The sequence below is a fragment of the Mastigoproctus giganteus genome, chromosome 10 (genome assembly GCF_048544385.1).
Source record: "Mastigoproctus giganteus isolate SK-2022 chromosome 10, ASM4854438v1, whole genome shotgun sequence".
Classification (NCBI taxonomy): Eukaryota; Metazoa; Arthropoda; class Arachnida; order Uropygi; family Thelyphonidae; genus Mastigoproctus; species Mastigoproctus giganteus.
Genome location: NC_143584.1, coordinates 61400574 through 61421931, shown reverse-complemented (window position 1 = coordinate 61421931; position 21358 = coordinate 61400574). Strand labels below are relative to the sequence as shown.

The window sequence follows — 21358 nt, the reverse complement described above, 5'->3', positions numbered from 1 at the left end:
AAAGGACCTGGGGGTAATTGTGCAGGCAGATATGAAGTTCTCTGAGCAGTGCAAACGGGCTACAAGAGTAGCTCATGGTGTATTGTCAATGATATACAGGAATTTTTCTAGCATGGATAAGGAGGTGATTATTCCCTTGTATAAGGAAATGGTCAGGCCACCTAGAGTACTGTATACAGGTCTGGAGGCCTCATTTCAAGAAGGATATAGAGCTGCTGGGACGAGTACAGAGAAGAGAAACAAGATTAGTGAATGGAACAAAATGGTGCTCTTATAAAGAAAGGCTTAAGTTTTGCAAATTACAGTGTCTGGAGAATAGGCACCAGCGAGGTGATCTGATAGAGATGTATAAAACCTTGAATGGTTTGAGCATGCTCAATGCTGATGGGATTCTTCCTCTTGCTCAGAATAATCACCTGAGAGGGCATAAATTCAGATTGAGGAAAGGCAGATGTAGGGGAGATGTGCGGAAATTTGCCTTTAGCCAGCAGGTAGTTGGTTGGTGGAACAGACTTGCATCCCTTGTTGTGGAAGTTGATAGTCTAAATAAATTTAAGGCTCAGCTGGACAGGTATTTCGAATGAACAGAGGGGTAAAGTGGAAGTGGGGTTTTTTTTTTTTTTTTTGACTGGTGCTGCATAAGCTTGCTTTCTTGCATCAAATGGCTCTACTAATGCTAACACAGCAGCACCTACTTGAATATTTGTAGACAATTCATACAGAAACATAATACATTATTTAAAATGACTTTCAAAATATATATTAATATACATAACACAATAAGCCCACACATGATAAACATACATATTCATGAGTACTTCCAGAAACCACACATGAAAAAAAAGTGTGTGTGCGCGCGCGCGCACGCGCACACACACACACACACACACACACACACACACACACACACACACACACACACACACACACACACACATCAGAGGGTCAAGCCACTAACAATTCTTGATGCCAATAGGTTAGCAGGTGTTCAAAGCAGGTTTAGTTATCTGGCATGTACTTTAGCATTAAAGAAGTTTCAGATTTGTTACTATGTCTTTATGTAGTAATAGAATAATGGACTTACTACCAGAGGTGTATTGCTAAAAAATAGTACCAGAATGCTCGTTCTCCAGAAGACTATATGATAATGCCACATCGACTGTACAGTAACTGAATCAGACTTCAGACTCACGGTTCATAGAACAACCAGTTCTAGCGTTAAGCTCATGGCAAATCAAAATGCAGCGTTCGCACGCATCACAGTATATCTCATTTGATCTCTTTATCTAATACGTTGTACTTTTGTAAGAAACGTTCAAGTTTCATTGCAAAATTTGTATTTTTGTTTTTAAATAAATTTTTTAAAGAAATCTATTAATTTTAAAGATTACTATTAATATACATTTTTAGTAGAAATGGGTAAAATAGATATTTCTCCCTCCCCTTTGATTATGCCATTGTTTCATAATATTAGGTGTATAAATTTAATGATTTTCTATTATGACATTTAGAAAAAAGTACAGAAATGTCGTTCCGGTGCATTCCAGCCCGAATACACCACTGCTTACTACATGAAGCCAAATGAAGAGTATTAGGCATGCAACATTTAAATCCAACAAAATACTTATGTAGCTCTCACATAGAATAAACAGAAAATTTATTTAATAATTATTATGAACTTGTTAACATGCTCAAAGTTTAATAATACTTAATGTAAACCCAACTTAACCCATAGTAGCATACCTTCCACTGACCATACCCAGAGCTGAGCAGAATTAGAATTAGAAAGAAAAAAAAAGAATTTCCAATGTCAGCTGGTCAGTCAAAATTAAATCAAGAGAAAGAACAAAATAACAAATATGAAAAATTGATATAAACTTTCACACTTTAAATATTTAAAGGATACAGCCATGTACCAATGGCAACCAATATCGATAAAGCTGTATTGAAAAAAAAAAAAATATATATATATATATATATTTTTAGTCAAAATATTTTTAGTCATAAAGCCATATGTTAAAAAGGCAAATTTTCTTAATGTCTTTTCCTCCTTAATTTTTACTTTCTTAATTGGAAACAAATCTTAAAAGAGCAAACAGCACAGTAATAAGAAAATGAAAATCGGTATGAAACAAAAATTAATTAGAAGTTAGTAAATTACTCTTACTCAAAATATTAGTGTATAATGAAAGTCCATTATTACAAGCATGGTTGATAATGAAAAGTCTGCTACAATTGGCATTATTAATGTACTATTATATTAATAACATTAAATATAAGAAAATTCTATAGTTATAATGAGATTATAACTATAGAATTGATATGACTCATTCTGCAAAAACAAGTGCTTTAAAACTCCAGCAATAAGGTACTTTTTCTCAAACATGATTTACAAATATGCTATTGCTGTTTAATTTTTGCTACTGCTGATAGAACTTTGAACACCAATTACGTCTCACTTCTTCACAGTTATACAAAAAATTTCATGCCACTAGAGCATATCTGTGAAGCATGGAAAGTCAATAAAATTTAACTTTACTTGACTTTTGTTCCAATATTTACAGGTAAACAATAGTTCCAGTTGTAGGTAAGCTTGATTCAGGGTGAACTGTGCCCTTGGAAAAGTAAAATGCTTATTAAAATTCTAATAAGCTTACTTGTTTTTGTCTCTGCAGTATTCGGCAACAAATAGTCAGACCGCAGTGCACCAGTAGAAGTTATTCCAAAGGAAAACATATAAGTTACATTTTAAGATAAAACTTAATTAGGACTTTTCTTTTTTTTTTTTCCCTGGGAGGCTTATGCAGCATCAGCTAAAAAAAAAAAACCCTCCCATTTCACCTCTCCATTAGTTCCAAATGCCTGTCCAAGCTCAGCCTTAAATTTATTTAGGCTATAAACAAGATGGAAGTCTTTTATGAAAGTAATTTGGCTATAAAACTTGAATATTGTTTTATTCAAGTTTTAATAAATCCTAATTTTAATAAAAATAAGGACCTATTGGAAAGGGTACAGAAAAGAAAATAACATTAGGAAGCACAAAACAGTATTTGCAGCAAGAAATACTGGTGGTCTATAAATTTCAGTATCTAGAAACCAGGCATCTACAATGAAACAAAACTGAAGTTTTAAGGCTGCAAGAAGGCACAGGTGCAGTAAATACATGCTGATGGTATCGTTACTCATTCTGATGAAGCACACTAAGTGACATAACTTTTAGACTAGAAAAAGGAGGCTGCAGAAAAAATTATTGTTGGAATCAACTTCCACTAAAGTTGTGGAAGTAGGGATTTTTTTTTTTTTTTTTTTTTTTTTTGCTGATGAAATATAAGCTTGCTTCTTGTATAATTTTGCCAATACTAATGAAAATCTGTTATAATGAATTTTTGTGTGATTTTCTTGTTGAAGCAGGAAAATTAAATGTCAGACAAATGTACTGGACATTTTGAATTAATTTACTTTGTAATTTTCCTGCTCATGTTCAAAAAGTAAATTCTTACTGAAAGTTATAATATATTATCCTTTAATGTTAAAAGATCTCCACACATTTCCACCCATTTTTCCTTTATTCTTGTTCTGATGAGAGACAAATTTTTGCCAAAAATTAACTTCATTATTTGTGCATTTTGGTAGTGCCCTAAATGACAACTTTAATATGCAATGAACTCAAAAAGGCAAAGAAGTTTGCAAAACAGCATCATTAAGGGATATTATCATGGATATTATATTATATCAGAGATAATACAATAGAGGGATAAGGAGGTGATTATCCCTCTTGTATAAGGTGATGGTCAGGCCACACCTTGACCACTGTACACAGGTCTGTAGGCCTCATTTTAAGAAGGATGTAGAGCTGTTGGAACAAGTACAGAGAAGGGCAACAAGATTAGTGAATAGAACAAGGGGTTGCTCTTACGAAAAAAGGCTTAAGTTTTGCAGATTACAGTGTTTGGAGACTAGGCACCTACAAGGTGATCTGATTAAGGTGTATAAAGCCTTGAATGGTTTGAGCATGCTCAATGCTGATGGGATTCTTTCTCTTGTTCAGAGACCTGAGAGTGTATAAATTCAAATTGAGGAAAGACAGTTGTAGGATAGATGTGCGGAAGGTTTCCTTTAGCCAGCGGGTAGTTGATTGGTGGAACAGACCTCCATCTTTTGTTGTGGAAGTTGATAGCCTAAATAAATTTAAGGCTGAGTTGGACAGGTATTTGGAATGAACAGAACGGAGTGGTGAAATTAGAGTTTTTTTTTTGGCTGATGCTGCATAAGCTTGCTTTCTTGCATCTATGCCCCTACAAATGCTAATGCTAATTACAATAGCAAGGTACCGAGGATTTCAAAGCCTGCTGTGGGTCATCAGGGGAAAAAGGAAATAGACGGGCTGTGGTAGAGTAACTAAGAGTAAGAATAGATGCATGTACACCAATGGTAGAAACACAGTAAATAAATATGATGAATTTGAAGTGCTGGTCAAGTCATCGAATACAGAAATCATAGAGATATTAGTGACATGGTGCCACTAAGATATACAGGATGTAGAATTTGAATATGAAGAGTACAATGTACAGAATGGACAGGAGGGTGGGAAGAAGGTTATTTTCTTAGTTAAGAAGCACATAAAATCTAAGGCAGTGCATCCAGTTGATGTGGGTGCTGGCCAGTGCAATCTTGATTTAGTTGATGTGACATAAGCACTGGAAAAATATTCAAACTGAGGAAGGATGGTTGCAGGATGGATGTGCAGAAGTTTGCCTTCAGCCAGAGGATGGTTGATTGTTGGAACAGGCGTATATCTGTTGTTGTGGGATTGGATGGTTTGAATAGATTCAAGGAAGAACTAGAGGTTGTTGTTATTTGGTTTTTAGGAGCATTAGCAACTAAGGCCATATTGCTTCGGGGATATGCGGTGGTCATTCCCTGACCTTTCTGCATCCTCCGTATTTGGTGGCTCACGGGCTCGAACCCCGGTCTAATCAAGAAGCGTGTGCTATGCACTGCTGCTCCTGCCCACCTGGCTACGGAGGCGCTGGAAGAACTAGACAAATTCTTGGAGGGTACAGATGGGTGAATTGTGGGGTTTTTTTTATTTTTTTTTTATTAAGAATCTGAAGATAAAGGAATCACTAGATGGCAGTGATTACCATATATCGATGTTGGATTTACTTAAAGATGTACCTAACATCAAGGGTAAATGGAAGGATTTTTGCTTTAGTAAAGGAGACCACAGACTCAGACAGTTTTTAAATTCTATACAGTGGGACCAACTGATGATGTTACCAATAACAAATTTTAAATAGAAAGCATTCAGAAAAATAATCATAGATGCTATTAGGCTTTTTGTACCAACTAAGAAATACTACTGAAGGCTTAGACCTAAATGAATGTCAGATGATATCTAATGAGAATAAATTGAAGGAAGGACTAGACAAACCACTGCAGTAGAAGGTGGGCAGAGCCCATTGGAAATACACCTTGATCTGCTCACTCTTGACTAGCGTGACTCCTCTGCATGTGGGGCAGGTTGACCACCTGATAGGTTTTACCAGGTACCACTAAGTTGCAGAATTCTTTAGCTCTCTTAATTCATGCAGCAACACTAATTGCCTGAAGGCCAGAAATGCGAACAGTTCGTATCGAGTTAATTCTCTCCTAATCCGTTCGCTATATGAAAATTTTCTTCGCTCAATGGAAACTATTTTAAATGTAACTTCCAAGGGGAATTCAAAATAATTCGCTATAAAAGCACTTCGTTAAACAGAGGTCCGACTGAGGAATTTAGAATTATAAAAACGGTACAGTTTTATATAGAAAATATCTTAACAATAGACAGTAAAAAATGCAAATTTAGTTAAATAATTTTAAGCTTATTTGAATAGTAGGTAAAGTTGTGAAAAAAATTTACGGAATATTACAAATTTCAAAGTGTATTGCAGCATCCAAATGTCACACGTCACTGTTAATAAAGGTGCAAGTATGCCATCAGTTGTGTACTGTCCCAAAAAAAAGCACTGGTTGAAGATATGTAATTGCATATTGGCATGATACTGTTGACTGTTAAAACTGTCATGGAAATTTCCCCAATTTCTAATAAGTTATTCCACTCAGCATACAATCCTTCCTGTCATGTCCGGGAAGAACTGCAGACATGCATACATTCCGATCTGACTCTCAGAATTTTTTCAATGTGGTCCTATATTTATCCGACAAATCATCAGTTCACATGGGCTCAATATCATTAGTCTCCACATGAATATTAATGCTCACTTTAACTCCAATTAAAAATTGATATTCTGTTAGTAACATCAGATACTGCACTTAGGCAAATACGCTGTGGTTCTAGTCCACCTAAACTCATTACAAAAAACAAATGTCACCCACTTTCCTGACAACGGAAACTACCAATAAAACTAAATCCTCTTGAACTGGAGTAGTGTACTAACTTTGCTATTCTATTCTGGGTTCAAAATAAGGGATGCATCATCTGGTAGATGAACAGATACTTGAGTTCTCAACAAGTTCCTGGTTATTTGTTGCCTAGGTAAGCACCTGTTTTTTTCAGTGATTCAATTTCTTCTAGTAGCAGGATGCCATTTAATTTGATGTTGGTACGCTCCTCCGTAGGAAACAAAGACAAGAATCATCAGTTTAGTTAGAATTATCTACTATTTGTAGCCACATGCTATAAAGCAATGAATTCATACCTCAACTGAATCATTATGGCCATTCCCATATGAGTTATGACTTCCTCATATGAAGCAGTCAAACTGAGCTTGTAGAAACCATTAAGATAAGAATTAAAGTTATAAAATCTTACAAAATTACTTTTAAAAATAACTATTATTTAAATTAACAAAATATTATAGCAATTAAGCAGTTATTAAAACTTCATCTGCTACTGAACTTGAGAATTTCAGCTTACAAGATATAAAAAGAAGTAACTTAGCAGAATTAGCTTTAAAAAAGGTAACACTTTTAAACATTTACAAAATATAACAGAAAATAACTAAAAAAAATATTACCAAAATTAAATTCATAAAATTTTATAAACTTGCACCACACAGCACATTGTCATATAATTCATTATGAATTATATGAATGCCATATAATTCATTATGCCCACCTGCATTCAGAATATTCACTACAGCAGGCTTACATGTTCCAAGAACCTATTGCAAGCCCACATGCATCCACAAACATGCATCCACAATGCATCCACACTTGTGAAAGTTGCTAATCAGATTCAGAATGCCTGACAAGTCTAATTAACTATCATGAAGAGGTCACAAAACAGATGCATAAACCTAATTCAACTTTTATACCTACAATTATTAGCCTTTGGTATTATCATCACCCCCACATAAGAGGTTACCGGTTACCATATAAACTGGAGAAAACTGGACTTGCAGGGAACAGCAGCTGGTTAAAGGATAGGAGGCAGAGGGTAGTGTAGGCATTCTCTTTTTCTCTCTGCTGAAGCCTATTGCTAAAAATTTAACTAGCTAAAGCCAATACTTCTTACTTTAATCAGTGTTTGATTTAGGGCCTCTGACTGCTAATGGAAGTTCCAAATCTGGTTAGAAAACTCAGTAGGGTGACAACTCTCATTAGTTCATCTGACATCCATTTAGACCTTGAACAATATTTCTTAGTTGGTATGTAAAGCCTAGTAGCTTCCAAGATAAATTCTTTGAATGCTTCCCATTTTGAATTTGCTGTTGGTAATATCATCAGTTGGACCCACCATATAGAATTTAAATACTGTCTCAGACCACCATAGTCGCCTTTAGGAAAGCAAAAACCCTTCCCTTTACCCCTGATGGTAGTTTACTCTTTCAGTAAATCCAACTTCAGCACACTGTGATCACTGCCACCTAGTGGTTCCTTTATTTGCAAATGCATTGATCCTTTAACATGTTCTTTTATACACACAATGTCCCTTGAAATAGTATTCACTGTTGAAGCAGCGAGACCTAATTCCGTGAAATAGATGACAAACTTTGTCCTGCTTCATAATTCTTAATTAATCATCTTAATTTCTAGATCAAATTTGTTTCGTTTCCTACCACTGCCACCACTTGCATTTCCATTGGTCCCTTTCCCTTCACCACTTTAATAAGTAAATGGGAATGAAGAGAAGATTCTGAAAATTTATTTGTTTTTTATATGATTGACAATTTCAGTGAAGGGGAACTTATTTCACCATAATGTAAATGGGAACTCATTTCACCACAGAATTCCAGTTATCAGCTACCCATTTATAATAGATTGCACTAACAGAAAAGCCCAATAAACTGGAAAGCGCAAATTGTTTTTATTGTTTTATGGTGACCTCCAGAAATGTGTTTTAGAAAAATGTCACAAAGGCATTTAAGATTGATTCTTATAATGAAACATATGATAACAATGAAAGTGTAGTGCAGTTTACAATATAAAAATGACCTTTTAGAGAGATAAATAGCTTAGGTATTTATTCTAGTTAATAGCATAGCAAAAATTTCAACTTCCAAGGTCTTGGAACAAATTACCAAAAAAAAAACAATGTGTTCTTGGGCTCCCATTACGATATTTTCACGATACCTCCATTTATTCCTAGAGGATGCAAAATACATTTCCATGATTTTTTTTTTTTTAGTTTGCACCGGCCAACAACAACTTACGTAAAGTCAAATTTACAATCATCAGGTGTTCGGTTTTTGTGCTCCTTTCACCACTGCACCTCCTTTTAGCATTACTATCAGTAATGAGTGGTTTGGCAGTAGTGGCTCTGCCATAAATTTCAGTCTTATGAACTTCTTGTCAAACCATTTTGCTATAAATTGGACTGCTGAGCTTCATTAAGTTCTGCAGTTATTTTTGAGGTAGTAGTTTTATGTTTTCCGGGCTACAATCCTTTTCAGTATCCAGTGGTCTCTTTTCATCAGCTTCGATTTTCTGCCACAATTCATTCTATCAGCTTTTGTATTTGCATGAATGAAACACCACTTTTGATACAACTACCCTCGATACATTAAACAAATCAACTTTTGGTAACCAATGTTCCTACTCAACATGCATCTTTGGAATTCAGACTGGTCGGTCATTTTCTTCATGTACCATTTTATACCACCTCTAACTAAACATCAGCTTTTATCATCATTTGTTCACAATGGTACGTGCAAAGAAACAAAAAAAAAATCATCAGTGCATACATATTCATATATATGTCATAAAGCCATTACAAAAACTACTATTTTCATATCAAGTGTTTCCATTATATTGTCAACCCAGTTATGTGAAAATATGTAAATCTAAAAACTTGTTATTTCTATTCAATATTATTCACACCGATCTTAATAATGTTGGGATTCTAAAAATTTTTAGGTCGTTCAGGTCACTAACTTGGTATGTGAAATTGTATAATAACACATGACCTACACCATTACAGGAGATTATCAGGTAGCATTTTGTTTCTAGAAATACAAAGCTGGATTCATCTCTAACTCCCTTAAATAGTACAATGAAATTTCAGAGACAGGATTTTCCCTGGCCAAACTCTAAAATCAATTAACAAGTTGAACATAGATCCCATTCTCTTCAAAGAGGACATAAGGAACAAAACCAAAGACCAATATTAGTTAATGACAGTAATGGCAGTGTGCTACTGCAACAGGATCTAGAAAATTTGGGCAGATGGGCTAAGAAGTGTCAACTGAAGTTTAACATTAACAAATGCAAAGTACTGCATATGGGTAGAAGTAACCCCAGAGAAACATACCAACTGTGTGGTACTACACTTAAGGTGGTAGAAAATGAAAAAGACCTGGCAGTAATTGGGCAGTCAGATATGAAGTTTTCTGAGCAATGCAGACAGGCTGCCAGGGCAGGTCATGGAGTTTTGTCAATGATATATAGGAATTTTGCTAGCAGGGAAAAGGAGGTGATTGTCCCTCTGTATAAGGCAATGGTCAGGCCATGCCTTTAGTACTGCATACAGGTGTGGAAGCCTCATTTTAGGAAAGATGTAGATTTGCTTGAGCGTGTACAGAGAAGGGCAATAAGATTGGTGAGGGGAATGAAGGGATCCTCTTACCAAGAGAGGCTTAAGTTCTGCAAATTGCAGCAGCTGGAGACTAGGCACCTGTGCGGTGATCTGATTGAGGTGTATAAGGCCTTGAATGGGTTGAGCACGCTGAATTCTGATGGGATCCTTCCACTTGTTCAGATTACGAACCTAAGGGGACATAAATTCAAATTGAAAATTCAAATTGTGAAAGACAGAAGTAGAATAGATGTGCAGAAATTTGCCTTTAGCCAGCAGGTGGTTAATTGCTGGAACAAACTTCCATCTGTCGTTGTGGAAGTTTTTTTGTTGTTTTCAATATAATAGGTTAAATAAATTTAAAGAGGAACTGGACAAACATTTAAAGGGAATTGTTTTGTATTTTTTTTTTTTTTTTTTGGCTGATGCTGCACTTGCTTTCTTGCATCACATGCCACTACTACTACTACTACTATTACTCTCACTTTAAAAATGTACACAGAGAATGGAAACATGGAAGGCAAAAGCAGATATTATGTAACTGTTTTGCCTTCAAATTCAAAGGGTGGGAGGGTATAGGTGATTTCCCTTTTCCCCTTGGGAAAGGGTAAATCACGTATATCTGAGAAATTTCCCAAGGGTTCAAAATATCCTATAAGTGTGTGTTTTATTGTTGTTTACGTGTTGCCTACACAGTCTCTGTAATTTTAATTCTCCTTAGCACTAAATTAATTGGCTGTTTGTAAAATGATTATGCTGTGAATGTGCCAACCAGCACATCATTCAGGATATGTAAATCCAAACGTTCCTAAATGCTTTTTGAATGATGGTATTTTGCTGACAGTAAAATGATATTTATTTATAGACTAGTTAGAAATAGTGCGTAACACTCTAAATATAAAGCTTTGCACATGGAAATAGAAACTAGGAGTAACTTACAGGCAATGTAGTTGGTTGGTTGGGTGTTAGGTGTTTTATGGCACATCAGCATCTAAGGTGCACCAAACAGGCAAAGAAGAAAGGAAGTTAAAAGAAGTTTGGACAAAAGTATGTAAGAGATGTTAAAAATATAAGTAACTCACTCATTCAGGGTGATGAAGTACTATGATTATTTACTATTATTAATGAATTATTAATATAGGGATACAATGCCATTTTGCTCAATGATGGCCACGGCCTCTTGATGACAATATCACTGATATTCACCATTTTAAAGTTGCTCTTGACATGTGGGCAGACCAGTTGTCACAAGTCTGAATGTATGACAACATAGAACAAATAGTGACACTGTGACATTTCTTTAGATATAGCTCTGCGCAATTTATTTGTGATTTTATGTCTGAAAAACAAAAAAATGTCAAACTATGATTTCACTGAAATAGTGAAGGTTATAACACAGTAGCTAACTTTTTTGACTTTCCAAAATCTGCAGATCAAGCATTTGTAAGCAGGAAGAAACAGGTGGTTTGTGGCTCAAAAGAGGAGGAAGAAGAAGAAGAAAAACATGAAGAAAATATGAGATTTTTCAGAAAAAGCAGGAGCAATTTTTAAAGTCTATACTGCATTATAAATTAAATAGGATTGCTTATTAGTATAGTATATTTTTAAATATTAGCTTAAATGAAAGTGGAATAGGGCGCCTCCGTAGCCAGGTGGGCATGAGCAGCAGTGCATAGCTCACACTTCTTGATTAGACCGGGGTTCAAGCCCGTGACCACCAAATACGGAGGATGCGGAAAGGTCAGGGAATGACCACCGCATATCCTGGAGCAATATGGCCTTAGTTGCTAATGCTCCTAAAAAACCAAATAACATAACATAAGTGGAATAGAAATTGTTGAAGATGGACATAAAAAAGTCACCATATGGAATCTGTCCAATTATATTAAGGGAGGCATAAAAGTAAGTAAGCAAACCCCTAGCCATAATTATGAAGCCTCCTTGGATTCAGGGGAGGTCCCCATGAACTGGATATGTGCAAATGTATACCCGATTCATAGAGGGATCAAAAGATGATGTGAGTAATTACACACCTGTTGGCTTAACATCTGTTCCAGTGAAATTAATGGAATCACTGGATAAAGAAGTAATGCAGGATCATCTGAACAGGCATGCAATTACACTGCAATCACAGCATGGAAATGTTAAGGGACTGTCTTGTCTAACCAATCTGATAGGTTACTATGATGCCATATCCAAGGAACTGGATGCAAAAAATAAATTTGAGATCATATAGTTAAATTTCAGGACTTTTAATACTGTGGCATATAAAAGAATGCTGCACAGTGAGTAGATATCTATGCTCACCGCTCTTTGTGGACTAATGTTATTAGTGGGGTTTCCCAGTGTTCAGTGACTCAGTCCATTGTTGTTTTCAATATTTATCAAAAATACTGATGAAAGTATATCAGGCTTAATGTTTAAGTTTTCAGATGATACAAAGGTTGGCAAGGTAGACGACAGTCATTTATACTGTAATAAGATCTAGGAAAATTCGGTTGATGGGGTGAAAAATGGCAATTGAAGTTTAATATTGACAAATGCAAGGTACTGCATATAGGTAGCAGTAACTCCAGAATAAATTATCAACTGTGAGGTACTACACTCAAGTGGAGAACGAAAAAGACCCGGGGTCTTTTTCGTTCTCCTAACTGTGATGTCAAACGTGAAATTCTTTCAGAAGTGCAAACATGCTGCCAGGACAGCTCACAGGGTTTTGTCAATGATATAGAGAAACTTTGCTAGCAGGGATAAGGAGGTGATTATCCCTTTGTATAAGGCCATGGTTAGGACGCCTCTTAAGTAATGTATATTGGTCTGGAGGCCTCACTTTAGGAAGTGATGTAGATCTGCTGGAATGAGTGCAGAGAAGCTAACCACACTGGTAAAAGGAACAAAAGGATCTCTTACTTAGAAAGGCTTCAGTTCTACAAATTACACTGTTTTGAGATTAGGCACCACTGGGACGTCTGACTAAGGTATTTAAAGCCTGATTGGATTGAGTAAGTTGAATGTTAATAGAATTCTTCCACTTGCCGAGACTACACACAATGAGGGATCATAAATTCGAGATGCGTAAGGATGATTACAGGACAGATGTACGGAAGTTTGTCTTCAGCCAGCGGGTGTTGTGGAAGTGGATCGGTTGAATAAATTCAAGGAAGAACTAAGCCAAATTCTTGGAAGGTGCAGATGGGCAAACTGCATAGGTGATAGGGGTTTTTTTTTTTTTTTTTTGGCTGATGGTATATAAGCTTGCTTTCTTGCATTATTTTTTTCCTACAACTTAACAAATAATTTACAGTCTGAGGATTACTGAGCTGGATATTCTATTACAGAAACTGATTTTGACTGCTTCAAGAAAGATACTGTTGTTCTTCAGGAATGCTAAGCGAAAGTTTTATTCATAAGAGTTATCAGCTGTCATGATGTGGCTGTCAGAAGCATTTCCAGAAAGAGAGCATCTGAACTGTGAAGAAATTAAGTGCCAACTCAGTGTTCTGATGGGTGTCTATGAGAGTTTAAGGTGTGGGGTAAATGCCCTCGAAGAAATTAATATAAGGGGGCCCATCAAGCTCTCAGCTGCCCAACTCAACGCCAGAGCTCACTCCTGTGCATCAGGCAACTCAGCAGCAATCTCCAAGGCAGAATGCACTGGTCCCACAGGAACTAGTTATTGTAGGTGACTCTACTGTTAGAGAGACAGGGAATATAGAATGCAAAAAGGATAGGTGGAACAGGACCAGTGTCTGCCAGGGACAAAAGCTGATGACGTTGCAGAGCAGATAGCATCTTTTACGGGCACAAAAGATGATATTATTGTACACGTTGGCACTAATGATCTTAAGAGTAAGAAATCTGCAGATTTACTTAACAAATACAGGATAATGCTGAAAAAAAAGTTGCGAGTTAGGGTTAAATTTGAAAGTGTCTGCAATTCTGCTCAGACACGATAGGTGGGAGTATATGATATGCCTTGTCAATCAATTCGGCTCTGGAGAGATTGTGCAAGGCTCAAGGGGTAGAATTTTTTTTCAGCGTGGTTTGTGTTTGCTAACAGGAGACACTGCTTCTACAGGGAAGGGATACACTTAAATAGAAAGGGTGCAAGAATATTTGCCGATGCTATCGAGGCAGTGTTAGGTAGGTCAGAAAATTGCAAGTTAGGGGGGAGGATTCACAGACTAAAAGATTAACGGTTGCCGCAGGCAGAAGTGAAAGTGATTCTTGCACTGCTTCTATTGTAAAGAGCAGCAGCCTAGAGAGCAAGTTGCTGGGGATTTCAAGAGCTGCTGGGAGTCACCATGGAACAAGTAAATACATGGGCTGTATTAGGGTGACTAAGAGTAAGAACAAGTGCATGTATACTTGCATGTACACTAATGCTAGAAGAATAGTAAAAAATTTGATGAATTTGAAGTGCTGATCAAGAGATCAACGGCAGATATTGTTGGGATATCAGAGACATGGTACCACACAGATATAAGCAGTGCAGAATTGGAATTTGGGAAGCAAAATGTGTACAGAAAGGACAGACAGGGTATAAAGGAATGAAAATTATGCAGTTAGTTAAGAAACATATAAAATCTAAGGAAGTGCATCCAGTTGACACGGGTGTACAGTGCAATGTTGAGTCTGTTTGATGTGACATAAACAAGGGGAAAGGGAAAATGAGAGTAGGAGTACATTATAGACTTAAAGACTAATGAGTACAATGAAGAGTTGTGCAGAGAAATAGAATGGGCCAGTAAATCAGAATGTCTTGCATTGGGGGATTTTAATTTTCCAGATATTGACTGGAACTTGTGGGTTGGTCACTCGCATGTTAGCAAGGCTTTTATGATTTATTGGATGATTGTTTTCTACAGCAACATGTTTGAGTGGCAACCGGAGAGAGTAACACCTTTGATTTGATTTTCAGCAGTGATGAGGCATGCTGTTGTTGTTGTTTGGTTTTTAGGAGCATTAGCAACTAAGGCCATATTGCACCAGGAATATGCGGTGGTCATTCTCTGACCTTTCCGCATCCTCCATATTTGGTGGTGACGGGCTCGAACCCAGTCTAATCAAGAAGCATGTGCTATGCACTGCTGCTCCTTCCCACCTGGCTACGGAGGCGCCTTTGAAGCATGCATTAGGAATTTGCATATAAAGGAACCACTAGGTGACAGTGATCACAGTGTACTGACGTGGGATTTACTTAAAGATGTAACTATGATCAAGGGTAAAGAGAAGGTTTGTTTGTTATTTGGTTTTTAGGAGCATTAGCAACTAAGGCCATATTGCTCCGGGATATGCGGTGATCATTCCCTGACCTTTCCGCATCCTCATATTTGGTGGTGACGGGCTCGAACCCCGGTCTAATCAAGAAGCGTGTGCTACGCACTGCTGCTCCTTCCCACCTGGCTACGGAGGCACCGTAAAGAGAAGGGTTTTTGTTTTCGTAAAGGTGTCTACGGGAAGGCTTCAGGGACTTGGAAGCTACTGGCCTTTTCATACCAACTAAGAAATACTGTTCAAGGTTCAGGTCTAAATGGATGTCGGATGAATTAATGAGGCTCGTTGCAGAAAAGAAAAATGCATGGGATACATATAAATTATCAGGTGCCACAGAAGCCTATAGCAGATATAAGCTAGTCTGTAATCAAGTCATAAAGGAGGTTAGGCAAGCGAAGGCAGATGACAAGAAATATTTGGCACAGGATGCAATGAAAAACAGCAAAGAGTTCTTTACTTATGTAAACTCTACAAGGAAGGGGATGAATCAGATTGGCCCACTTAATATAGATGGTTCGACTATTGGTGAACCTGTTCAAGTAGCGGATAAACTGACAGAGTATTTTGCATCTACATTCATACATGAGGAGTTATTCAAGGAGGGGAATTCCAGAAGTTTATCAAACTCTAAAATGAAGCTAAGTGATTTTGTGATAACTGAGAGCAAAGTGAAGGAAAAATTGTTGAAATTAAACATAAAAAAGGCACTTGGGGCAGATGGAATCTATCCAGTTATAATGAAGGAGGCAGTAAGTGAAGTAACCAAACCCTTAGCCATAATAATGAGAGCTTCCTTGGAATCAGAGCAGGTCCCCATGGACTGGAGGTGTGCAAATGAATCACAAATTCACAAGGGGGGGGGGCGTTCAAAAGGTGACACAAGTAACTACAGACGTGTTAGTTAACTTGTATTCCGGAAAAAATAATGGAATCACTGGTTAGCATTAGCATTAGTAGAGGCATTTGATGCAAGAAAGCAAGCTTATGCAGCATCAGCCAAAAAAAAAAAAAAATAAATAAAAAATAACCACGTCCACTTCACCCCTTTGTTCGTTCGAAATGCCTGTCCAGCTGAGCCTTAAACTTATTTAGCCTATCAACTTCCACGACAAGGGATGGAAGTCTGTTCCACCAACCAACCACCGGCTGGCTAAAGGCAAATTTCCTCACGTCTATCCTACATCTGTCTTTCCTCAATTTGAATTTATGCCCTCTCAGGTGATTATTCTGAGCAAGAGGAAGAATCCCATCAGCATTGAGCATGCTCAAACCATTCAAGGCTTTATACACCTCTATCAGATCACCTCGCTGGTGCCTAGTCTCCAGACACTGTAATTTGCAAAACTTAAGCCTTTCTTCGTAAGAGCACCCCTTTGTTCCATTCACCAATCTTGTTGCCCTTCTCTGTACTCGTTCCAGCATCTCTACATCCTTCTTGAAATGAGGCCTCCAGACCTGTATACAGTACTCTAGCCTGACCATTGCCTTATACAAAGGAATAATCACCTCCTTATCCCTGATAGAAAAATTCCTATATATCATCGACAATACACCATGAGCTACTCTTGCAGCCCATCTGCACTGCTCAGAAAACTTCATATCTGCCTGCACAACCACCGCCAGGTCCCTTTCATTCTCTACCACTGTCAGTGTAGTACCACAGAGTTGATACGTTGCTCTGGGGTTGCTGTTTCCCATATGTAGTACTTTACATTTGTCAATGTTAAACTTCATTTGCCACCTCTCAGCCCATCTGCTCAACCTTTCCAGATCCTGTTGCAGTAGCATAGTGTCAGTAGTGTCCTTGACAACCCTCCCAACCTTCATATCTTCTGCAAACTTGGACATTAAGCTTGATATACCATCATCAATATTATTTATAAATACAGAAAACAATAATGGACCCAATACTGAACCCTGAGGGACTCCACTAATAACATTAGTCCACGATGAGCAGTGTCCATTGATTACCACTCTCTGTCTTCTCCCCTTCAACCACCCCTTTATCCATAGCAGCAATTTGCCTCCAATGCCACACTGCTCCAATTTGTGCAGCAGTCTTCCATGTGCAACAGTATCAAAAGCCTTTCTAAGATCCAAGTATATAATATCAAAGTTATTCCCTTGCATCCAGTTCTTTTGTGACTGCATCATAGTATCCAATCAAATTGGTCAGGCAAGACTTCCCCTTAACAAAACCATGCTGTGTCGGAGCTATAACTGAAGTCTTGTCTAGATGAACCTGCAGTGCTTCTTTAACCAGTGCCTCCATTAATTTTCTGGGAACAGAAGTTAAACTAACAGGTCTATAATTAAGCATTGCAAGTTAAAGAAGCATTGCAGGATCGTCTAGCAAGACTGCAGTAATAGTTAAGACAAAGCATGGGTTTGTTAAGGGGAAGTCTTGTCTGACCAAACTGATTGGATACTACAATGTGGTCACAAAGGAACTGGAGGCTAAAAATAATTTTCATATCATATACTTGGATTTCAGGAAAGCTTTTGATACTGTTGCATAGGGAAGACTGCTGTACAAATTGGAGAGGTATGGCATTAAGGGCAAGTTACTGCAATGGATAAAGGGAGTGGGAGCAGCAGAGAGTGAAAATAAATGGACACTGTTCTACGTGGACTAATGTTATTAGTGGATAACTAATTATGTATATCTCGAACTTGATAGTGTAAGTTATAAGGTAACACTAGACTGCGTAATATGTAGCACTGTACTAGGAAGCTGTTAGCATAGTATGGTCTTGGCAATTAATAAATTAAATTTATAAATCCTTTTAATTTTTATTGTTAATTGAATTGTATTTAAACAGAAATTATGCCCCAGACTAGAGCAGCAAAGCAACGTGTGCAAAGTAGCAATGGTGCTGTGGGTCAAAGGAGAACCGAAGGGGACAATTCTCCAAAGCATCAAAGTCTAAAAAAATGTGCAAAATGCGATATGTTTGTGGATCTCTCCCAAACAAGATGAGCTATGGAGGAAGTCTTTGTGTGTGTGTATGCTAGGTGAAGAATTTAGGTGCCAACTCAGCATTGTGACAGGCATCTATGAGAGCTTGAAGAGTCGGGAAGTTGCCCTCGAAGGAATTAAAATGGGAGGCACATCAAGCTTTCAGCTACCCAACTCAATGCCAGAGCTCACTCTTATGCACCGCGCAACACAGCACCAACCTTCAGGACAGAATGTGCTAATCACACAGGAGCTAGGCATTGTTGGTGACTCAATTGTCAGGGAAATGGGAAATATATTGTGTTAAAAGGACAGGTGGAATAGGACCAGAGTATCTCTACCAGGGTCAAAAGTTGATAACGTTGTAAATATCATCTTTCAAGGGTACAAAAGGTGATATCGTTGTACACATTAACACTACTAATGACATTAAATGGAGGAGGTCAGCTGATTTACTTAGCAAGTACAGGTCAATGTTGGAAAAAAGTCACGAGTTAGAGTTAAATCTGAAAGTGTCTGCAATCCTGCTCAGATACAATAGCAGGGAGTATATGATGAGATCCTTGTCAAATTAATTTGGCCCTGGAGAGAATTTTTCTCAGCATGGTCAGCAGGTTGTTAACAGGAGAGAGATTGCTTCTACAGGGATGGGATACACTTAAATAGAAAAGGGTGCAAGAATATTTGCTGATGCTATCTAGGCAATGTTAGGTGAATACCCCCATGCTAGAAAATTACTAGCATGGGGGTATTCACAGACTAACAGATTAACTGTGACTGCAGGCACAGGCAAAAGTGATTCTTGCACTGCTTCTATTAGAATGAGCAGCTGCCCAGAAAGCAAGTTGCTGGGGATTTCAGAAACTGCTTGCAGTATAAAACAAGTAAATACATGGGCTGTGTTAGAGTAAATAAGAATAAGAACATGTGCTTGTATACTTGCATGTACACCAATGCTAGGAGTATAGTAAATGAGTTTGATGAATTTGAAGTGCTAGTTAAGACATGAAATGGAGGAAATCAGCTAATTTACTTATCAAGTACAGGTCAATGTTGAAAAAAAGTCATGAGTCAGGGTTAAATCTGAAAGGGTCTGCAATCCTGCTCAGACACGATAGCAGGGAGTATATGATGAGAGCCTTGTCAAATTAATTTGGCCCTGGAGAGACTGTGCAGGGCTTATGGGGAGATATCCCAAAAATATCTAAGGTAGATATTTTTGGGATATCAGAGACGTGGTGTCACTCAGATATAAGGGATGCAGAAGTGGAATTTGGGAAGTACAATATGTACAGAAAGAATAAACAGGATAGGAGGGGAGGAGAGGTTACTCAAGAAACACATAAAATCTAAGGAAATGCATCCAGTTGAAATTTTTTTTTTTTTTTTTTATGAAAACCCCAAACACAAGAGATATTAGAACCTATACTATTTAGTACCGTGCATGGGTTGCAGGTTGAGAAGATTAAAGAAGATATTTGTTGACATTAGACTTGAATGTCTGTAGACTGTAATTTTCAGGAAATACGTATGAAGGAAGGTTGTTCCAGAAAACGGCAGTTGAACGAATAAACGAGGAAGATGAAAAGCTAGTTCTGTGAGATTGAAGTTGGACAGTAAATGAATGTTGGCTGGTGGGAGCACGTGATCGGACTGTTTTGAAAGAGAGAGTGGGAATTATAGAAGCCAATTCAGAAGAACAGTGCCCATGGAAGAATCTGTAGAAAAGGCATGCAATAGAAACAGTACGTCTATGAGACAACGAGTGCAGAGACTCTGTTAAAGGAGTCATTAATTAACCTAACTGCCCTCTTCTGTATTGAATCTAGACAACTGAGAGAGGTTTTGGGGGCTCAGCCCCATCTATGGGAACAATATTCCATGGTAGGGTGGATTTTCGATTTGTACAGAGTGAACAGCTGTTTGGAAGAAAAGTAACGCCGAGAGCGAAAGAGAAAACCAAGTTTTGTAGATGCAGAGGAAGCAATATTTGTAATGTGCTTGTGCCAAGAGAGATTAGAAGTCAAGGTAGCCCCCAAAAGAGATATATCATTTTGCCTAGAAATCAAAGTGTCACCAAAGATAAGCATAGGAGCAGAAGAATCCTTTTTGTGAGATAGACACATGACTGAGTTTTAGAAGGATTGAAATCAACTCCGTTGTCTTTCCCCCAATGGAGAATTACCTGGAGAACGGCAGTTAAGTAATTGGATGTGGATATTCAAGAAGTTGAAGCTGATTGGGCAAGACAAGGATTCTCAAAATGGAAAGTGGAATGCAATGTGCTATCATCGGCAATACTATGGATAGGATTTTCAGTCAGTGGAAGGTCTTAATATACAAGAGGAAAAGAGTGGGGAAAAGTACTGAACCTTGTGGGACACCGGCATTAGTGGAGAAGTTGGAAGACAGAGAGCCATCTACCATCACCCTCAGTGAGCAATCAGAGAGAAAACTAGATAACCAATTACAAAAAACAGTTGCAAACCATAAGATGGAAGCTTGTTTAGAAGACTTTTATGCCAAACACAATTGAAAGCCTTTGAGATGTCAAGAGCAACTGCTTGTGTTTCACCAAACTTTTTCACTGAATTTGTCCATTAATGGGTAATATAAGCCAGAGAATCACCAGTGGATCGACACTGACGGAATCCATAATGGCGATCGTTGATCAGACGGAAGGTTTCTATGTAGTTTAGGAGTTGGCAGTTAATTGATTTCTCCATTACTTTAAAAAGAGTAGAAGTAATTGCAATGGGACGATAATTGGATGGGAGGGATTTGTCACCCTTTTTAGGAACTGGCTGGATATGAGCAAATTTCCAAGCAGAAGGAAAAACACCTTTGGAATAAGAAGTGAAAAAAGGCAGCAAAGAATAGGAGTAAGTTCAGGAGCACAGGTTTTGAGAATAAGTGGAGAAATATCATCAGACCTGGAGCTTTCTTAGAATCGAAATGCGTCAAAATCATTCTGACATCCTTTTGACGGAAGACCACAGGAGGCATTGAATGTAGCGTGCTGGGAATGGTGGGAGCTGTTTTACCAAGATGATTAATACATGAGTTGGAAGAAAAATGGGATGCTAGCAGGTCAGTTTTAT

The 21358-nt window shown here is 37.6% G+C and overlaps 1 protein-coding gene across 4 annotated transcripts in view; it reads right to left on the bottom strand.

The window, feature by feature from the left end:
• Positions 1-21358, bottom strand: part of Sac1 (phosphatidylinositol-3-phosphatase SAC1) — a 677000-nt gene that overhangs the window by 420143 nt on the left and 235499 nt on the right. For all 4 annotated transcript variants that reach the window (XR_016547569.1, XM_090383680.1, XM_090383679.1 and 1 more), the window contains exon 7: positions 1907-1940. Coding sequence is in view for 3 of the 4 variants with exons in the window: in XM_090383680.1 (XP_090239806.1) it covers positions 1907-1940 (34 nt within the window). In the remaining variant the exon portion in view is untranslated. The remainder of the gene's footprint in view (positions 1-1906; positions 1941-21358) is intronic.